This window comes from Etheostoma cragini, chromosome 9, assembly GCF_013103735.1.
Source record: "Etheostoma cragini isolate CJK2018 chromosome 9, CSU_Ecrag_1.0, whole genome shotgun sequence".
Classification (NCBI taxonomy): domain Eukaryota; kingdom Metazoa; phylum Chordata; class Actinopteri; order Perciformes; family Percidae; genus Etheostoma; species Etheostoma cragini.
Genome location: NC_048415.1, coordinates 16,752,795 through 16,775,110, shown reverse-complemented (window position 1 = coordinate 16,775,110; position 22,316 = coordinate 16,752,795). Strand labels below are relative to the sequence as shown.

General features: G+C 40.2%; 1 protein-coding gene across 3 annotated transcripts in view; it reads left to right on the top strand.

Annotated features, from left to right (window-relative positions):
* Window positions 1–3,207: 3,207 nt before the first annotated feature.
* rxrgb (retinoid X receptor, gamma b) overlaps window positions 3,208–22,316 on the top strand; it is a 32,068-nt gene continuing 12,959 nt past the window's right edge. For 2 of the 3 annotated variants that reach the window (XM_034881743.1, XM_034881742.1), the window contains exon 1: window positions 3,208–3,469. In XM_034881743.1, the coding sequence (XP_034737634.1) occupies window positions 3,379–3,469 (91 nt within the window). In that variant the 5' untranslated portion in view covers window positions 3,208–3,378. Of the gene's footprint in view, window positions 3,470–13,345; window positions 13,774–22,316 lie in introns of those variants that run through there. The other variant, XM_034881744.1, reaches the window with a different exon arrangement.

Here is a 22,316-nt window from a genome sequence, read left to right as displayed (position 1 = left end):
ACACTGTTATCCTAAATTATATGACTTTTGCATGGAAACCCGGTGCCCCAAACCATTTAAGTTTTTACACAAGGTGAAACTAAATAGGTCAAGTTGTATTAACACAGAGCAGTAAGTTGATGCAGTAGACAAATCAAATGTACATTAGTTGTCTTACTCAAAATCATTAGCAAACATGAATTATTTTTTTCATGTTGTCTAAAATCAGCATGTACAGTTAAACATACAAAGAAACATTTAAAATGAAAAGATTTTAAGAAAACATTTATTCCATCATCTGTACGATTGCTGAATATGATACAACTTTAGCAACACATTTGAGTGTAGCGATACAACAGCACAACATTGTCCACTTCAATCTAATTATCTCCATGCAAATCCGCTTTTGTAATCTAACAATTAATGTCTGCAAGACTGCTGCAAAAACAGAAAATTAAATTTGGAACTGGTTTGCACAATATATGACTTTCTTTTACAACTTGCTAAATCTTCCACAATAGTAATGAATAACAATCTGTCATGGCAGATTACACTAAACTCATTGATGGACATAAAACAACTAAAACTGTAATTCATTACAGTAATCATCATTTTACCACAATACAGTACTACAAACATATTGTGTTTTGTGTGTTTAATTTGGACTCTTTGGTCTCTTTGGAAGAACATTTAAACCTCAGTGGAGTATTTAACATAAATATAATGAAAACCTGACATCAAGACCCCGCTGTCACTAACAATGACCAAAGACAAAAAAGCCCCACACTGGTGATCAAACAATGTAAACCTAATTAGGAAAGAAAGGAAACAAACAGTAGAGGGTGTTCTTCATGTGAGAGAGGGCTTTTAATTACTGTTTACTACAAAACAAATTCATTTAAATTTGGCAGAGGCCCGTTAATGTGTCGACAGCCTGTTTTCTTTCAGACATACCTTGCAACACATTCTCTCTGCAGAAGAACTGAAACAGAGTTCATCCATCACTGAAAATGTTGCAATAAGGTCTGAATACTTGTAAATGTTTGAGCAATTGCAATTATGCTTCTTTTTTTAAATACTTAGAATAGTTGACATGCATTAACTACTTTACTCCCATTTACCACGCAAGGCAGAAGAATGTGTTGGTGAACCACTAACCCAGCAGTGAAAAGGAGCGAGAGACGTAGAGGACGAGCTTCTACTAAGCAAAGAGAAACTCTTCTGCAAAAGGGAGTTTGAGCTACATTTCATCTTTTGTGTGCCAGATTGATGACCTACGAGATGGATGATGTTCTGTAGTGCTGTGTGGCATTGTCTTATCCTGGCCGACACAAAGAGGGGGAACACTTATCATCTCGGGCTTATGTATGGAGCAGGGGGCAGGGGTTGTCAGAATTGTGAAGAGGGTCCAGGAGGGTGGGAGATGGGCTAATGACAGCAGAGGCAGATGGAGAGAGCCGTCTCCCATGACGACGCAGCCAGAACCTCCATCCTTAAGCCAGAGAAGGACTGATATAGAAAGAGAAGCAGAGAAAGAAGGAAGGGGCCAAAAGCAGAGAGAACGAGTGAAATAAGAGTTGGAGTGTGTGTGTGTGTGTGTGTGTGTGTCTGTCTGTGTCTGTGTGTGTGTTTGAATCCCAATCCATCCATTAATGTGGTTGTGCTATTTGAATGAACACATGTCAAGTGCTGTTGACTTTAAAGGGGCGGTTTGTTTCTCAGGTTTGAGTTAGCCTTTTTAGCTGCACTGCAGTGACTTGCTAGCAGGTGGCCCAGGTTTGTAGAGCTTGGTTTAGGATTAGGTTTTCGGACATTGTTTGGTGGGAATGGTGGCGAATACAAAGGGATTAGTGCAAAGGGTTGCTTCATTGACTGTGAGTGTTTGTATGTGTGTGTGTGTGTGTGTGTGTGTGTGTGTGTGTGTGTGTGTGTGTGTGTGTGTGTGTGTGTGTGTGTGTGTGCGTGTGTGTGTGTGTGTGTGAGTGGGGGTTCTGAAGTTGATTGATGAATTGGATAGCCACCAAAATAAAACATGTTGCTCTAATTAGGCCAAGACAAAAGAAAAGGAACCTTAAAAATATCAGAACAATTGTATGATAGAATGCAAAACGTGCGTTGTGATTTTGTAACAGGGTCGTTTTGGGCAGCAAACATTCCTGATATGATGACCTTATTTTCAGAAGTATTTGTTTTTTAGACAAGTAAACCAATAAACTGTTAAAATTTGAATTCAAATGTTTCAAAGATCCACCAGTCATTAAAAGAGAAAAACGTGATGTCTAGTTCCCACGTTCCTCTCCTAATGGACTGTAAAGAGGAAAAGCCCTCCCAAAATCCTCTCAATGCCTTGAACCATGTGCCACCATTAGGGACACACAAAGGGGGATCTGACAAATGACCATTTTAATGTCCCTCTTTGACTTTAATGAATTTATACGTTATCTGGCCCTAATGGAGGCTTTGGTGGAGGGGATTGGCGCAAGGCCATAACAAATGAAAAGGTCTGATTAGTGTAGAATGAGCTAAGAAAAAAACGCCATTCATCTTGGTTAGCATCCTCCTGTGCTCTTTTATGGGGCGCTGTTACATGGACGGTGGAGCCGGGGGTGCTTGTCCCATTAGCGGGGCAGCCCAAAGGCCCGCTGAGTGGTCCGCGGACCGGCGTTGACGGAGCGTCTGCCCGCTCCGCAGTTCAAGACTGTGAATGCCTCAGTGCGGATGGACTCCTGAATAACCTTCCGAGGTACCGGGAGCTTCACCCCAACATGACCCCGCACTCTGAAGAGGGGTGTGGGGGGACTCCGGGGGGGTACCCGGACCAGGACTCAAACTAGCAATAGGTAAACACTGGCGATATCCCCCCAGGCAAGGACGGCTAGGAGAATAAAAACTAAAAAGCGTTCTTTGAAAATTACGCTTTAAGAAATTTAACATGTGTTGTGGTAGACATAAGTAGGCCTGGGTCATTACAATCAGTGTCTGCTTGTTCAAAATAATCAACAACAGACAATGCCAGCCTCAACTTTTTATCGTCTTATCTAAATTGGTAGCTACGTGCTATCAAAAAAACAACTTGCTGGCAGCAGTTGTTTTTGGCATTAAGGGAGATATTTCAGATTTGACCATGCTGAAAAGCGATTGGAGAAAAAAAAAAAAAAAAGGCTGTATTGAAATGCACCGCCGTCTTCTTTTCTTTGTGTCGTGATTCCGGGAAGAAACATTTTACTGTGAAAATATTGCAACACGGTGTCACTGCAGGAGAGATGTTTCGTCATGATCGTGTTGGAGCTTGATATCGACCACTGTTGTCATTGGGAGAAGCCCTGTTCTACCGCCGCCCCCCCTCGCTGGGCCCCCGTGTAGAGCCGCCTTGCAGAGTTCAGTCGGGCTGGGAGAGGAATGCGCTGGGATGCGGAGCAGCACCCGACTCTAGGAAATCGACGCAACAACTCGCACAGTATGGACAGTAATGATCCGTATTTACACCTCAGTAAGTACGCTTCAAGGATTTATTCAGAGCCCAGTCTGCCTGTTGTGTTCCTCGCGTATCTGCAGCATTTTGTTTAGTCTTAAAAGGAGAGAGTGCGTTCGTTTCATGGCGTCTTCTCTCCAGCTTGCGAGCTGTGCGCGAAAGCGTCCCCGGACTTTAATCACTGAGACCTGGATGAGGAATCCGTTTGTTATGCTACCCTCTTCGTAAATTCTCGTTTTGCAACTGTGCCGATTGAAACGAAAGCTGCGACCAATACAAAAGTCAGGTGATCGTGGTTGTGCAGGTCAGGCAAGGTCAGAGGTTGGCACTTCAATTGCGCTTATGTAATTTATGGCGCTTGTCGCGAGTCTGTTGCTAAACTGTTTGAGACAGAAACACAATTTATTTGTCTGGGGTGGTCGTCGTAACCCGAGATAAATGCACGAAAGAGCGGCGAGGAATGGCAGATCTCTACCGATAGTCAAACTTCTAGGCTACTTTGTGGAAAAACGAGTGTAAGACGCGCCCAGGTCAGCTGTGGCTAAATTCAGCTGAATGACAGCATGATGTGATTTTGCTCAGTAAAGCTGAACTCTGCTCTGACTCAGTGACTTTGCCCTTGAACTAGCTGATGCCCTTTTCTTTTCTAATATCGTTTTTTTTTTTGTGTAACAGCCTAAAATTCACAGAGACAAGGAAATGGGACTCCACTGTGTGGAATTTGCAACATGTGGGACACACAGGCAACATATAGTATGGCAAATACTAGATGTCAGGGCTCTGCTTCTGTTTTGTTTGTTTGCAAGTTAAACCTTTTTTTTTTTTAGATTTAACTCAATCTAAAGTAAGGCTGAGGCTGTTGAAGCTTCACTGAGTCACACTCTATATGCATCATTTATCATGTGATGTTTTTTCTCTCTCCTTGAGAGATAGACTCATTGTCAAACCCCACTGCAGTAGAGATGTGCCATGTGCTTGTAAACCCCTGTTTTCTGTGTGGGGAGGGATAATAGTAGTGTTAAAGATAACACATAAAACTGGTCTTTGAAGACAAAACTATGCTACCCTTTTATGTTATCGCATATATCTCTGCACCATGTTGAGGGGCTAAGCCCAGTTTCCATAATGAATATGATTCCCAGGGGAATGAGAGAGACATCTGGATGGGAGAGCATGTAGAGGGACGCCCACCGCATACAGGAGTAACAGAGCAGTCCCTCTGGGCTACAGACGCTTTCTTGTTTGTCTTCAAAGACTCTGACCAGACAGTAGTGTCATCCAAAGGTTTATTCAAACCAGGATTGCATCAGACACCTATTATTATTGTGCAGATATATTTTTGATCATTTATGGGATGGGAGATATTTGTCATATCCTGCTAATCAGTGACGTGTCCAGACCTTTTTGACTGGGTTGGCCCAACACACACAAACACACACACACACACACACACACACACACACACACACACACACACACACATTCATTTACCTTTTTTGTTTCCACTTTAACCCTTAGAGACCCACCACAGACCCGTGTTTGTCTGATGTGATAGCATTTCAACAGTCAATTTCACACAGAAGTGGTTTAGAACATCTGAAAGCTGGGAACATGAGGAAGGATTTGAAATGCACAGCAACGTGCAATTATTTCCAGTCATGAATCTGTAATTTACATTGTGTTTTGGTTAGTAAGGCTATTCTCATGCTCAATTACATCTCATAAGTTGTTGCAGCAGTATCGGGGTTGAAACAATTGATTACACAGATTTGGAGGAAAATCTAACAATTCTTTTGACCACCAGGATTGACTGAAATGTTAGACCCCTTTAAAATACCAAATTACAGTAAGACGCCAAGACCTTAAGGAAAACCATATAAAAATCCAAGCTGTGATTTGGTACATTTGGATATTTCTGTATCAATTGCATTTGTCAGTGTTTGGATAGCGAGCACATTTGTTCTGAAACTGCTCAGAAATTCCCATATTTTCAATATGCTGAGGGAAGCCATTCATCCTCTGAATGCCCTAGATCTGTAGTTTGTGGTTGTAAAGTTTCATTAGGCTGTGATTATCCTCAAGGTCACAACAGGTCCTTGTATACAGTGAAAGCAGTACACATTTATAATGGCCAAACATTGCATTGGGTTAGCATAAAGTGAGCATGTCTGTAAAGGGTTAGTCTAAATTGATGCCATTTCATTTATGTAACGGGTGCTAACGGAGGTTCTGCCTAGTGTCCCTCATTTTCTACTGTATGACCCCCCCCCCCCCCAACTCTGGTGGATTCAGTAAACATCCTCCAAGCTAGAACTGACGATTAAATTATATATATATATATATATATATATATATATTTTTAAATAAAATTCTCATCCCACCCTCATTCCAGAGCTTGACTCCCTACATGCACGTTCCACCAAAACAAGTTCCTTTCCTAGGCTATTTTGCAGAGACATTGTATCTGTGTCCTGTGCTTAAAGTGTCGTCCAACACGATTGTGATTGTTTTAAAGAAATCCCAATAAACCAGAGCACATTTTTAATCTATGTGTGTACTAGCCAGGCTTCCTTCCTTAGCGCTGTGAAGATAGGTCTGGCAATGTGAGACTAGTAAAGGGAAGACTCGTAGGTACCCATAGAACCCGTTTTCATTCAGATATCTTGAGGTGAGAGGTAAAGGGACTCTTTTTTAAATTTTTTTAATTACAAAATTCAAAGAAATAAGCCTAAGGTCCCACCTTTGACAGGCCAGTCAATAACAGTTTAAGATACAGATAGTTTAACATTTCACATATACTTAATTAGTAACTTTGTTTGCTATTTAAAAGATGCTAATCTCACAGAATTTCCTATTATGGTCATACAGTAATTTTGCAGCTTTCCAACCCGCAATTACTGGCAATCTTAGTAAAATGCTAAATATTTTTATTTTTTAGGTGCTTCCACACACAAACAAACAAAGCAACAAAAAAAAAAACTATCCATGCTGTTTTGAGTGAGATACAGGTTTCTGAATGTCCTCGGCCTTCTGTCACTGGGTGAGCTGTTCAAAATCTCCACGGCTTTCTACGTAACTAGCCGAGACGAGCTCGTTCTCAATAGTAAAACACTGCTACACACACAACAGTTCACCATAATCTCCAAAAGAACTACTTCCATGTCCCATGTCCCACGGCCTGTTCTGCAGGTATTCCACAAGTGTGCCATCGTTTAGCAGAAGTCTCCCAGCTAATCCTGCCTTGTACTGCCCAAAGTTGGAGAAAGAGTTATCTAGCTGATGTGATCTTATGCTCTACTCCTAGCTACCTAGCATGTGCAACTCCAAACAAATCCAGTAAAGAAGTGAGATGTCTTACTCTATAGCTAAAACAAGTGAGTATTTCACTCTGTAGCTAAAACAGTGACCTAAACACACAGGGTAAAAACAGGATCTGCAGCAATGTGCAGTACAGCAAAAATATGGTGTTTTTTGAAAATGAAACCATGTAAAACTAGTCTGTTACAACCTCAAAATACAATTATGAACCTGAAAATGAGCGTTATATGGACGCTTTAACCCTATAAAGGACAATTGTTTATCCTACTATGCCCCCTACTAGGATTAATTATGTATTTTTGCATCAACAGCCCGAACATTAAAACATGAAACAAGGCCATAAACTCGACTCACATCTTGAATGGGAGATAATCACTCTAAAAGGAATCTGTCATCAGTGTGTGGCCGAAGCAAAGCAGTCAAAAAACTATTTAGTGATTATTGTTTTGTGATCCACTCCACTTTTCCCAGACTTGTTGTCTTTCAGCAGGTTTGATGCAGGCCTGCCCTGGGCTTTGAGTAGAATCAGCAGTTTTCTCTCTTAGCTCTTCAGCATATTTTCTTTAATTTTCCGTTGGAAGTGGAAGTGATTCTAGATGTGCTGACGAGCACCCACTCGCTACTCGCTAAATTTAACAGTGAGAACATATTTAGCTTGCCAATCAGAGAAGTCATGGCAGAAAGAAGAACGGCATGGGAGAGTAAATGAAGCAAAATAAAGGGGAAATGTGTGGGGACGGGGGGTGATGAGGTGATGTGAACTGTCATCTCTTGCCAGGGGTCAGTGATTCACTCAGAGACAGAGAGGGACACACCCAGACACACACATGCCTAAACTTCCCAGTTGCAAACATGCCGACCTCCTAAATACATAGCTTATTGGACAGCAAAATGTGACCGTGATATCATGTGAGTTAAAGAATGTGAGTGGTACTATATGACAGCAAGGTGCTGGCAGTATTAAACCTGATCTCTACCGGCCTATCCCTGCACATAGCATTCCCCACCCACTCCTACAGAATTAAATAAACCAAACAGGTAAAGGGGTGTGGCTCTCTGCAGGTATTTGCTCAAGAATTCTGTTGTTTTGAGACCTGCAATGCCTCAACACATGCATAAGCACACAATGCACACAATGGGTTTAGTGCCAGGCAGTTTTGACTATGTGTATTTATGTGTCAGTGTAAAAGAGTCTGCCTATTGTCTTGACTGTGTGTGAGTGGGTGCTAATTTTGAGAACAGGACGAGGGAAGATAAAGGGCGTAAGGAGGCCATTCTCTGGGCTAATTGCCAGTTATGAGTCATTAGTGAAGAAGGTCAAAACCTTGATTTAATTGCAGCTTTAATCAAGCAGAGAGCCTTGGAAGGCCCACGGGCTGCAGCGGTGTTAGGTTGTAAGATGTGTTTAGCTATTTCTTTGCTAATTAGGAAGTAACAACATACATGTCACACATGAATACACAGCAACTCTAATTCAGCCCATGCACTGAAAATTATGTAACACATCCCTCTGATCTTAAGAATCTATGCCTTTCAGTGTTTACTTCTAATTAAGTCATCAATCACAATGGCATAACAGCTAAATATGTGGCTATATTTTACATCAACAAGTGTTGAGTCTCCTCCTGACAGTGTAGCTCAGTGTAGAGTAAATGCTACAACTTTCACATGCACACACACATGGAGCAATAGCTGTTGTGTCTCTAAAACCAAAATTATTCCCAGTCATCCCTGTGGGGAAACATTATTCGTTGCCAAAAGAATAAGTGGATAGGCGGCGGTGGAGGAAGTATTTGGATCATAATAATAAAAACCACACTATAATACAATTAAAATCCTGCACTCAAGATTTAGTTAAATAAAAGTACAAAAGTATTTGCAACAAAATGTACTTAACGGTGTAATATGTAACACATTTACTGTGTTAAATCCAAAAATGAACACATTTACTGTACTAAATCCAAAAATGACCACAATATGTCATCAGATATTAAGGAAATATGCTAAGCTGAAATAATATCTTCTCTAACAACAATGCAAAAGCCAGTATTTCTCCTTTGAAATTTCCGTTCCGTGACAAATGTCTGTTTGTGTTTTGGCCTGTGTGTTGTTATCAACTGACCAGTTTGACAGCCAGGTCAGGTTGCCAGACATACCTGGAAAAACTAAACCCAGTGAGCTATTCTGTAATGTTAGTACAGCCAAGAAAGAGATAGATTATACCCAACCTAAAAAAAAAAGCACGTTTCTAACAGTTGCATGACCAAAGACGTTACAAACCCCAGGTAAATATTGGGGATGTATTTAAAAGATGGAGACAGGTTAGAACCTAAAAAGAATGCAGGCTAATTTTCTCCTGAACAGGCAAGCAATAGATTCAGGCTAATTTATCTTGGCTACTAGGGACTTTGGCTACTTTATGTAATTTCAACATTCGTGTACTCACATTGAATTTTTGAGTATTGAATTGAGGATTTGAGTTAGTTACTCACAAAAACTGCTAATGTAGGCTAATGTTACTGGAGTAACAGGCAAGCAGGCCACGGCTGTTTACAACTTGTAGCGTGTTCAGGGGCCGCAGCCTTTTAAACGATGAGTAATTTTAAGCCAACAAAAGGGTGGCTGTAAATTGGGTAGAGAGGATGGCAAGGTAGTGGTGTTTTTAGCGGTTGATGTAGTAATTAGTCGGGTACAAAGCTAGCGTGAGCACTGGCTTTTATGACCGTCAACATAGTCAGGATCTAACGCTAGCTACTCCGCTGTGCTGTAGAGATAGGTCTGGCTATTCGAGACTAGCATCTAGCAACATTGTTGGGTACTGAATTCTCAACCTGGCAACCTCCGTGAACTTGGAGTCTGGGGAGGAGGGGCCGGGGGAGACGACTCTCTCCAGTATTGCAATAACTGTTTTACATGCCAGCTTTCCCTATTACACATTTAACCTTTAAAGTATCCAATGTACTAATTATGTAGACTGGACTCTTGATGTGTCATGTTATATTATTGGATTGTTATTTTTGATGCATTAACTTGTAAGCAACCGTGGAGTTCATTTCAACCCCTTCATATACTAAGTAGTTTAATCTATAATGAAATACATTTATACACTGAGCATAGGTTTCATAAGGAGTAATATAAATGCAGGGGAGAAAATATACAGTAGTGGAGCTAAACACATAGCAGAAAAAGAAAATACTTGAAGTACAATTTAAAATTATACTAAAACAGTTCATTGGTATATGTACTTAGTTGCTTTCCACCACTGTGTATACTTATACAGTACAACATCCTTTGATATACACAAACAGAGGGTCTAACATTGTATAGACTAAACAACTAGTCACTTCATCATACTTAGGATTTGTTGATATTAACAGATCAATTAATGAGGAAAAAACAGTTTGTTGCAGCCCTATAGCCAAAATCAGTCCCAAAACAAGTATGTGATTAGAAAGATAAATATAAATGGGCCTGGTAATGAGGAGCGATTTATGACTCTCGATTTTGTTTGACTGACGAGGCAAAATGTTTTCCATTGCACGCTGTGCCCCTCAGGAGCAACATGTAACAGTACATTATGTCTCATTAAACCTCTCCATTGAGAAATATAAACAAGATGCTGAAAACCTCGCTTGAATATTTTGAGTGTGATTTTAGTGTACTCCTCTCTACAGTGCCCCTAAAAGCTCAAAGCACTGTGATTAGGACACAACACAAGCAAATGAAGAAACATCTTCACCAGTTTGACAACATTTGCACATCATTTAGAAGAAGCGCTGCACATACGGTAGAGAAGCTCGCAACACAAGAGGACACTAAAAGGTGATGCACACTGCTGGACGATGCTTGTTGCTGCCATCGTCCGTGGCTTATGAAGTTTTGAAGTCTATTATCCATGATTGTGATGACACCATTCAAATATAATTAAGAGAAAAACAGTAACGCTAGGTTAACAGCAGATATCTGCAATAATATAGGTATACACAATGTTCAGAAAAGTTGACGGATAGCTGACCTCAATAACTTCATAAGCCACAAACCAAAAAGTGCTGTACGTCACACTTTTTAGACTGTTCATCATGCCTCTTAATTGAGATACTTAATGAGACATAATGTTCTTAGCTGTTACCTGTTGCTCTATCTTTGCCTGGTCAGTCAAACCAACTTCTACTGAGCCATGAATCACTCAAAATTTCCTCTCATCAAGAGTTGAAGATGTTTCTTCATTTCTTCACAAGCACATATTGTAACATATTTTTCTATTCATTTTTGCTTTTCACTAATTTCTTCTTCTACTGTCTTTTCTTACAAATATCCACCCAACCAAGTGTGTTGCATGATCAAAACTCACAGCTAGCAACAAGAGGATGTAAACGGAAAACTGTCTCCTCTTGAGAGCCGTTTAGCGGGGCAAACTATCAGATTTATCGCTTCTCTGTTACGTCTATACAAGATTTGCAATTTGTAGAAACAAGTATACATGACAGTGAGGTCAAAATAGCAATTATTATTCAGATCATTAGTTGCCTATTTTCCTCCACCGTCTTCATAGTCCATGATGGATCTATGAATGCTAATTATAGCTCTCAGGGTTAATTTGGCATGTTTTATGTGGGCCATGACACACTATTATAAAACAGCATACATTTAAGAAGGACTGTATTATTTTAGCTTCTCCCTGCGGGATTTGGTACGTCTAAAAGAGAGGCAGCAAGTGTCTTTTCTCTGTCTCCGTCCTCCCCTCTTGTTGTGTCGGTCCTGCTGAGTCTCCTGCCAGGTAACTGTCACTGAGAGGATCTGGTTACTGGTGGCTCTCCTACAAGCATTGTATAGACATTTGATCCAACTTCATGCAGGTGCACTGCACAAGAAAACTCTTTTGAGTCATATATAGTAAAACAGATGCACACATGTCGGGGAAGGCTTATCAAGTTTTTTTGTGCTATCTTTCAATGCAAACGACTGTTTCCAAAGCTTGAAGGGTAGACTAGGGCGAACATGTGATAGGATGGCAGGATAGATTAAAAGGAGCAGCTGCAGACTAAAATCAGTGCCAATTTCACATTTATTGGCTGGCGGTATTTCTGTTGATAATGATATGACATACTTCAATGGCCAAGAATGCATGCTGCCTCTGACGTTGTTATTGGGTCCTATGGCATGAAGATTTAACTTAATGAAATTTTTTAACATTAATCTGAGTTCCCCCTGCCTGGTCACCCAGTGGCTAGAAATGGCGATAGGTGTAAACCCAATCCTGCTTTGCCTTTAAGAAAATGAAAGCTTAGATGGACCGATCTGGAATCTTGCTCCTTATGAGGTCATAATGGGCAAGGTTACCTCCCCTTTATCTGCTTTCCCTGCCCAGAGAATTTGGCCAATTTCAAATGAGCAAAGCAGCAGTTGGTAAAGCACCCCCCCCCCCCCCCCCCCCCCCTTCAAAAGCTACAGACTCAGAAATGGCACATCCTAGGGAAAGCTCATTGCCGGACTGTCTCTAATTCTGCAAGGCTGAATTTTGGGAAATAGACTTCAGATACAGCATTAGGGTACCACTAAGGTCTAAATAAAAGCATCCAAAGCGCCCCATGTTATGGGACCTTTAAACAAAGTTAACTCCTATTTTTGTGGGCTAATTTAACTGCTGTTTGCTCCATTTTATTACTATTTGTTAAAGCCTGTTCTGATATACAACACCTTGAAACAATTGGACTAAAGATTGATTCCATCCCTGCATGGGTGTTGTTGTTTATTTAGGTTCCCTTTTGGGTTTGTCATGAATTGTTTCGCTTTGCCTTTAAGGTATATTTTTGGCCTGTGTTCGCATCTGGGTTTTCACTTTGCTCTGTGTTTGCTTGACCATCCACTGAAACAGAAAATTCCTGACTTCCTGGTAAGCTGTAACACTTGTTAAACACACAAACATACTAACAATGTGCACGTAGGCAACTCCATATTCATGCCACAACAGTACCATTAAGCATGCATGCTGGCACAGTTTTGTCTAGGTATTAAAGGAAACAGAGCCATAATAATAAATAATAATAATAATAAATCATTCAGTTCACTTCTGTTTTGTAATAATATGATGTTTTGAAGTAGGGGTAGGACCTAATAAGCTGTATGCTTACAGCGCCTGCTCCTTCTCACACTTAACCTATTTCATTCATTCAGATTTTTTGGGTTTTAAATTTGTGGTTTACATTTATTTTGTTTTCTTTTGCAACACTGTTGATTGTTCGAGATGAATAGAAAATCAAATTAAAACAATTCAAGCTGTTTCGAGGGATATAGAAAAGAGGATTCTTTAGCCTCTGGCCACTTCTTGTCACTTTCATTCTTAACACTCACATCCCATTTATACAACCTACACATTAGAAAGCAAGTCTGTGACTCATATTTAGCAAAAGGGAAGAAAATGAAAAAATAAATGTCCTTGACACATAAAAACCTCTGCTGATGACAGGAACATCAGTGTCACACTGTCTCCCCCTCAACTGCGGTCCTGCTCCCTTTTAAGAGGGAGCAATTGGAAACTTCTGGTTGTACTTTACACTTGGTGTTGTACACATGACCACCCTCCCTCTCTGTGCCAGACACCCTTTTCAGCCACTATGACAGGTGTCTCTGTACAGAGAGTTTTATCAACGCTAAGAGAGAAAGAGACACGCTTTGAGTGGGCAGTAGAGGAGCTGATTTGTTCAACAGTCGCTCAGTAAACAGTTCCTGTGAGATTGATCTCTGGGAAAGGATAATCTGAGTAATCCTATAACCGGTGGCGGTGGACTCAACCTCTTTTGCTCTTCCCCCTCTTGAAAAGTCGTTGATTGGAGTATCCACGTAATTTTTATTAGTTTGTGACCGAGCCAGCACTTGAGTCAGAGTCCTGGTCCTGGGTGAGTGGCATTCGGCCAGGGCCCAACTTTCACCCAAAGGCATGTGGCACCCCATGTCATCACCTGCAACTGGAGGCAGCTCTGGAAGGGAGATAGGTCATAGCCACTGTGAGTAGCTGGGATTTGTTGTGCTTTTGTGTTAGAATGTGTCAAAATGTATGTTGCCTGCCTGCATTGCTGTTGCTCTGTGATTTTCCACAGAAGTTGAGTTTGAGCCCTAAAAGCTAAGGTAATGCCTGTAATCCCACTCTTTGAACAAGTTATTTTAAATTAATTTCCCCAGCAGGAGAAACCTGCAACCTTAGCAGTTGATCTTCTTTGTATGTGGGATTTTCCATATGGATTACATAGGATCCTCGCTGTAATAAATGTATTTTTGTAGGGACCGTATCTTCAAGATAAACATTCTGTGATCTTATTGGCCCCCAACAGATCAGGTTGTGTCTTTAAAATCATTGGATCATGTTAACCAATTGTGACAGGTACAAGGCTTTGTTGTTGCTTGTGACTCACTTGAGGTCTCAGAAGTGGTCAGCGGGGATGCCACTCAACTTCAAAGGACGCTTCCAGCTCTCATTGCCGTGTCCTTCACTATCGGTTTTTCTCTCAACACGTCCCTTCCTATTAACCCTCACCATCCTATGTTCTCTTTCTGTCTTTCTGCTGTCTGTCACCCTGCATCCTTCCATCAATCCTCACTCTGATGGTTTTTTTTTGCTTTTCCTCCTTCCTGTGATTATAGAGGTGGGGGAGGTGTTGATGTGAGCTCACTTCCACACATGCTGTAGTCGCCTCACTGTGTGTACGTGTATATAATATATTGTAACATTGCAATTTTCCTTGTGGTATTCCTTAAGTATTACTATTATTAATATTATTATTAATAATGTGTAGGTTCTCTTCTCTAATGTCTTTGAGAGAAGCATGCGATGCTCCTGTTCACAACGGTTGTCTACGCTGAAGATGTTCATTCGTGCTCCAGCTCTGGGCTGATGAATGGATATAAATAATAGTGGACACACTGCACAAAGCTTTATCCACATGTGCATCCACATCCACATATGCATGCATGTACACGATGTGTACATTTTCTGTTCTGCTCTCTCCACTGAGAGCACAGCAGCTGTGATTACAACAATACTCCTCTTTACTCGATGTTTGAGCTTCAATTGAATCCTAGGAATAATTTGCCAAAACAACTGGGCTAGGGTTTATTAAAAGGTAGAGGATTAAACTATAGGTTTTGCATGTTTTCGCACATTTGACGTTAACTCTCAAGATTTAAAATTGAAATGTTTTATTAGTGGGTTTCTATGTTCTAGACAGACATTAGTTTCCGTCTATACCAGTAGGTGAAAATAAACTTTTCAGAGACTAGATACTTGAAAAAGTATAGAATTCAAGAACTTTATTATTAGAAAAGAAAACTGCAGAACAAAAATAAAACAAGCAAATTATGTAATTTTGGTTCTATTTCAAGCTTATTTTGGGTTTATGTGAGTTAATTTTCACATTGTGGTTGTATGTAAAAGGTAAGAAATTAATAATAATAAGTTAAAGGGGTAAAACATGCAAAGCTACTAGTCTCTTTAGGGCTTTTTAGCCATGCTAGCATCATAGCTCCAGGTATGGCAATGATGGTCATGGTCTGGGAGTTGATAGTTACTAGGTCCAGACTAAAATAGATTGGATGGATTCTGATAACTTTTCTTCTTGGGGCCCCATCAAGTCCGTTGCTTTATTGGTTAATGACCAAATACTAAAAGGCTTAGCTGCACTTTGTGTTGAGTGCTAAAGAGCTAATGTTAGCATGCTAATACACTTAACTAAAATAGCATGCTATACATCAACATGATATCATTGTCTTTTAGCCCAGTCTCTTGGCAGTTTGTGAAATGGTGAAATTATTGTTGAATCAATTGATTTGTGTACAGGGACTTACTAGTGGTGAGCACACATTTTCAACTAATGTGGTTTCATGGGAAGCATCTTTTGTGATAACAATAAGATTACAGTAGCGAGCAGTAATGTAAATTTGCGCAAGGAAGTTGGTTGGGGTGGTGGATGGGTCAAACAACACAGGACTTTTACTCCGGAGACCGGTGATCGCGTCTCGCGTGTCCTTTCCACCTTCTTCTTCTCTTAACCACAACCGTCCCGTTGTTGTCGCCGTCTTCTGTGTGTGATGGTTCCTCCTTTGTCTCTGTCCAACATATTTTATTTCCATTTTTTCAACTAAACTTGAGTAACTGAGCTGATTGATGAATCTAGCTGTCTTTTTAGTATCTGGTCAAAGATGCAGAGGTCAGGTCGCCCTGGTCACACTCACTTGTTCACAGCGTGAGCTAAGTGGGTTAGTTTGTATTCTGTGTGTGTGTGTCGGTGTCGGTGTGTGTGTCGGTGTGTGCATGTGTATGTGTGTGTTAATGGCACATACCCATCTCGCCATAGCCCTCTGTAGCAGTGAGACAACACTTCAGACGATGCATCGGTTTGCATCGGGCCTTTCAATGCACCTGTATGTTTGTTTTCCAGGATTGCTTGGTCAGCGTGTTCTGCATGTACTGTATGTTAGCTCTTGATGTTTAAGGTTCAAACTTTCCAATCTTTATCTCATCCCTGTCTCAGCCCGGGCCTCCTCATCGATCCTATGCCTCTGTGTAAAAAAAAAAAAAAAAAAAGTTTCCCGATAGCGTTGGTGAATGTGAGGACACGGCATCAATGGCCTACATATGGGAAATACAATTTGATGATATTTAATTTATGTTTATTTGTTCACCTGACATTTTATGTTGTTTGAAGCTATGTTATAGGGAAACTACAGAGGGGGGATACAGTAGATGGAAACAGTATTTCTTTTCTTTTCATAGAAAGTGAGTTCTCTAGAGAGTTCACTCACTTCCCTATGACAGAATTTAAGGTCAGAGAAGTTTGCCAGCTCAAGTGCTTGTTTTGTCACAGCAGTATCCCTTTTTGGGGAAATGTTTTTTCTTTTTATTAATATTTTCAGCAAGAGAGGAATGCTATACACAGTATCTGTTCAGCTGATGTAATGGGCTAATATTTATTTTGCCAATAAACTCCAAAAAGCCAGTCAGAAAATGGATCAGGTTACCTTGAAGCCGCTTTGGACAGTTTGCTGTTTATGTAACAGTAGAGAATATCTTTATTTGTTCTCACCAATAACTATTTCAGTCTTCTCAATAGCAGCTATGCAGAAAACAAACAGGCACTTTTCTAAATTATGGATCTAATGTTCTTAGCCAGGCAGAGAGATTAGGCGTGTGTGGTGGTGGGATCATGTGAGGGTTTCAAAGTGGGACACAATGCACAGCCCCATCCACCCATCGTCCCTTCCATCCATTTATCCATCCATTGCTCCCTTCCTTCCTATCTGGCTCTATCCCTGTCTCTGTCCCCTCCTCGGCCTCCCACCTTCTTGACAGCTGGCCCACTGAGCTGCAGATACTTATCCGGGGATAAGAGGATTTACTGACACAATTGATCAGACATCAACCTCATTTAGCACAGAAATGAATGTTCAAAGGGTGGCGATTTTGTCCTAGTGTGTGTGTTTTTTTTCTTTTCTAATGTGAAAGACGACGAATTTGTGTGCACACTGAGAGTGTGTGCGTATCAGACGAGGGTTTGTGGCTGGCGCTCATGAGTCGGTGTGGTAGCGAAGGGATTTCTTAATTACATGTCCGCTGTATCTAATGAACTCCGTAGGCTATCCGTCTGATTACTTTAGGATGCGTTCTGCTCTCTGTCACTTGGTCACTGTCATATAGGGGAATGAGAGCATGCACTCTCTTACACACACACACACACACACACACACACACACACACACACACACACACACACACACACACACACACCCACAAACACCGACTCATAACAGACATGTGTATTAAACAGATCAATGCACACGCTGAGGATCTGTCTTTATGGGGACTAATCTGATAGAAATTTTTGTTGTTGTTCAGAAGTTGATCTGCTGCCCCCCCCCATATGAACTCCCAGTGCTGGTCTGTCTCTCCAGACAGGAGATATTATTAGCTAGTGGGCCATGGGCTTATTGAATTACCACAGTGCTCCATCCAGCCACTACCCAGTAATTAACAGAAAGGGATTTAGAGGGTTTGTGGTCTGTGATGTTTCTTTAAACCTGTTGAACGGCACATCAGTGTGATACATTTGTTGCTTAGGCTGTTCTTGGCTACAAATGTGAGAATAAATTGTATTTGACCTACATAAATGATCATCTAAAGCAGGTAGAAGCTGTTTGGTGGTGATGATGATGTGGCACTGTTGCTCTGCGTATACAGGGACACTGAAATAGTTTACATTGTTTCAGATTGCTTGTTTACATTGTAAAATAATGATTTTCCTTTTAGTGTAGTACAATTTTTCTTTAGTGTATACAATGGAAAAATATTAAGGCGAAGAGGGGCAAATGCAGTTTATTGATCAGTTCATTGTGGGACTTCATTTTATTAACTGTTGATTCAATTTGTCAATTATTGCTTTGACAATTCTTTCTTTATAAAAAATGCCAGCAAGAGCCTTTTGACAATTTTTTGAAAAAGCACACGCTTAATTTGCTCCGACGAACAGTCCAAAAGCCAACATTTTTTATTCATAATTTTTTTTAAACTGAGAAAAGCAACAACTATTTATATATTAGAAGATGAAGACAAATAATCATTAGGAGCTGATTCAAAAGTACCCTTTTGTCCAGTGCTCTATGTGGTGCCCTTATGTCAAATATTTATATAGAGATATGAATCCACTTCCAACACTATTTGTCACCAAGACAAATCCTTGTGTATAAATAGTTAATAATATATATAATGGTTTCACATCAGGATAAAACAATTAAATTAATTTAACAAAATAGCCTATTTTAAGATTAACCTACTAACTAGTTTACTCAAATAACATTAATTCTCCAAATTTCCACAAATCATCTAGTAAACAAATCAGCCCTTTGTTCCGTCCAGAATCATTAACTGGTCGTACTATAATTAATTACGACAAACATTTCAAAGGTAAGCCTGAAAGAAAATTTCATATGCTGAAAAAACAGTAGTTTTACTTGTACTGCTGTTCAATCTAAACTATGATGATCAGGGGCCATAATCCATCCCTTATTCAGATCAAACTTTGATGATCTACTGCTGTTTTAATGGTATTATGTCAGTCGCTGAAGATTCACTTTGTTATGCGTCCCCTCGTTGCTGTCATTTCTGAGAATTATCAGTGTAACCGTTGCAGATACGAACTTTTTTGACCTTGGTTCTGGAGTTTGGCAACAGGCGACCTCTTTGATGTGCAAAGCCGGTGGTCAAAGGTGCCCTTCACTGCTTCATCTGTTTGTTTTGCTCTCAAATAGATGCTTGTGTTGCTGCAGCACTGTATAGGTTCAAACAGAGACATACAGGAAGCACTGGAACTAAATCTTAATCTTACGATATTTCAGGAACAACCTTCCAGTGCTTGCTAATGTTCCGTCCTCTGCTGTGCAACGTGTGATAGGCATGTACATTCCAGAGGCTTCTTTGTGTAGAGGTGATTTACATAGAATAGAGATGGAAAAGCCGGTTGAGTACGGTCATTCAAGGATAGGCCCCATTGAGCCGCTCTGGGCCGATTTATGCTTCCTCTGCCGAACATGTTGGCCTCCTTCCACACAAACACAAATACACACTCCTTTCACATAGCATGCACAACTTGCTGGCCATTCCCTTTTAGGCATTCCACCAGCTGACTGTCCATGTGCTTCTGTGCTCTCCTGTGTACTGCAGCAACAAAGACTCTCAAGTCTGGACCGAATGCAGCCATCTTTGGTTTAGTCTCAAACATACAGGTTATGTTTAAGACATTTGCAATGTCATGTTGTAGGGACCTAGCACTTTACCATGACAGAGACTGAATAAGTTTCAAATAGGAACTGCAAGTCATGACTATTATTTTATTATTGAAGAGTTGTTTTTTAATTGGGTAATCTAGAAAATGTTTGCGGGTCAAAAGATATCTAAGTTTAAGATGACTGGTGATCAACCAACAGTGCAAAATCCAGAGATTTTCAATAAACAATTATATAAAACATCATCCACACATTTGAAAAGCTGGAACCAAAGAACAATTGAAATATTGTCAATAAGTGTTCAACTAATCAATTAATTGGCTAATCACCTTAGCTTTAGTTTTTATGTTATTAGTCTGCTAGCAACAATTGCTATTCTGGGAGGGGGGTGTAATATTAAGCCCGGACCCCAACTCTGGACCCCCTAACTAGACTGTCTTTAAGAGGATCTGTTCCAAAGCTTTCGTGACGATACTGGTATCATATCAAACGGTGGTAGAGTGTAGGGGCTAAGGCTAAAGGCTAAAGGCTATTCATGTTTTTGCTATTCATCTCTAGATATCTGAATAAAAATGGGTTCTATATCCACAAGTCTCACCTTTACAAACATGCCCACTTAATGCTATTCCAATGCAGTTTTTCTGATGAAGTATAAATGTTTTATTTTTGCCTATTCTAAAATGGTAAACCCTAACCAGTCTAAGGATTGCTTAAATTGGGTATACCTGAAAAGTTGAGACTGTTGTGGATACAATGAGCCTAATGTTTTTCATGTGTGATGATGGTAGACCCCAAGGTAGCCATTTCATTGTAGTAAATCCATTTTTTGAAACTTGACCTCACTGTATAAAAGGACTTGACCTCGAGGATAATCACAGCTCATGAAACTTTACAACCACAAACTAGAGCCCTAGGGCATTCAGAGGATGAATGGTGTTTCTGTGTATATTGACAAGTTTAGTTATTAGTTTCTGAGCACTTTCCAGAAAAGTAATGCTCGCCACCCAATTGCCCAAAAAAAGAAAACCTTGCGAGATCGATGTTGTTGTCAGACACTTTTAATTACAATCTGAGCCGGTCAGTGTCTAAAAAACAATCACATTTAGAAGACAAAAATGGAGGGTGCACAATTGCCCCCATTACGTTACACTGCAGCTTTGTTCGCACCAGGCCGGTCACTGCAATCTTTCTTAAAATTTGACCAATTTCAGAGACTTTTGGTAACATCAGTCTATTAGACACAAATCCATGGGGTTTTCAACAGTGTTCCTCAAGGTCTTGGTCCCTTCAGGAACTTAAATTGTTGGCTAGAGTGACGATACCCCCGTTACTATGTCTCCTAGTCAGCACTTCTAGAATAGAATAGATCTTTTAGGAACCCTGAAGGGAATTTGCCATGCACATAAAGAGAGGGGTCAGTGCACAAACTCCGACACAGTACATGCTGTACAGTCCTCATCCATTACATAAGCTTGTTATTTAGATGAATCTCTTCTCCAAAAAACAGGGACTACACTCCCGCCATTGTAGAATTTAAAACAAGGTAGTGTTTACAGGCAGTACCATACCGTTTAAAGGGGTTGGTGTATTTTACTAAAATACATCTTGTGTGTCCAGACAGCTCTGTGGGACAGAGGGAGGCCTACATACATATTTGCCTGCCTGGTTTCACTCATGCAGGGTTGGAGAAAGTGGGTGAATAAGAAAGCGGGTGGAGGCTATAGTCTCTGCACTAAACAGGAAGTTGCACAACATCTGTTCCTTGGCATACAGAGAGGGAGTGAATGGCCAGCTGTGTGTTTTACAGTGTGTCCTCATGTTTAAAAAAATTGCTGCATCCAGACAGACAATGTGACATTCCTCTCTGTTTCCCAGTTCCTTGAAATTTGAAAGAAACTGTCTTGCATTACTCAAACTTTCCGTTTCCTTAAAATAGTCAGTGGAGAAGAAACTAATGTGGGCTTAATCACTGCCAGAGGTTAAATATCAGAGCAACATTTCAAAACTATTGCACAGTATTTAGCAAACAGTTCTGTTTAACTTTCAAAATGCCTGCAAACTGAAGTCATAGGCAGATACAGTCCAAACATTATTTGTGCACACAAGCAATTATTTCTCAGAAGTAGACACTAAGAAACACATCTTTGTAAACTTGAGATGTTCCTGTGACAGCCACTGCCTGTGGGCAAGAGGATCTTTTGAGATTTTCCATGAAGTTTATCTCAAAGCGTCAAGTGAGATTCATATTTGTGTATTCCATATAAAAAAAACTGTCAAAGTGGTTACAGAAACAGTAATGACCTGAATGATAAGAACCATGGAAGTCATAAGAGGTAAAAAATCAATGTTCACCCTAATATGTACTCTTCTTGGTATGTCTTGGTGTTACTCATGTCATCATCATAGAAAAATAGTTTTGTTCACCCCCCAAAAAATCCTGAACCTGATGATATGAGTATTAGGCAAGCAGTATCAACTTATTTATCTTTACCAGTTAAAACTTAGAAACTGTGAAATGTGGAAATTAAATTTAAACTAGATGTCAAAACTAAGGAAAATGGTTATTCTCGATAATATTCAGCGCGGGGTAAGATTTGTAGTCTTAAAGATCCCATAGTATCTACATTTTCAGGTTATTACTTGTGTTCTAAAAGTACATTAAAACTGGTTTACATGCTTTATTGTTCAAAAAACACATTGTTTGTCTGAATAATCCTCCTCCTAAAAAAGTCTAGTCTGCTCTGATTGGTCAGCATTTCCGGGCCTTCTGTAAATGTGA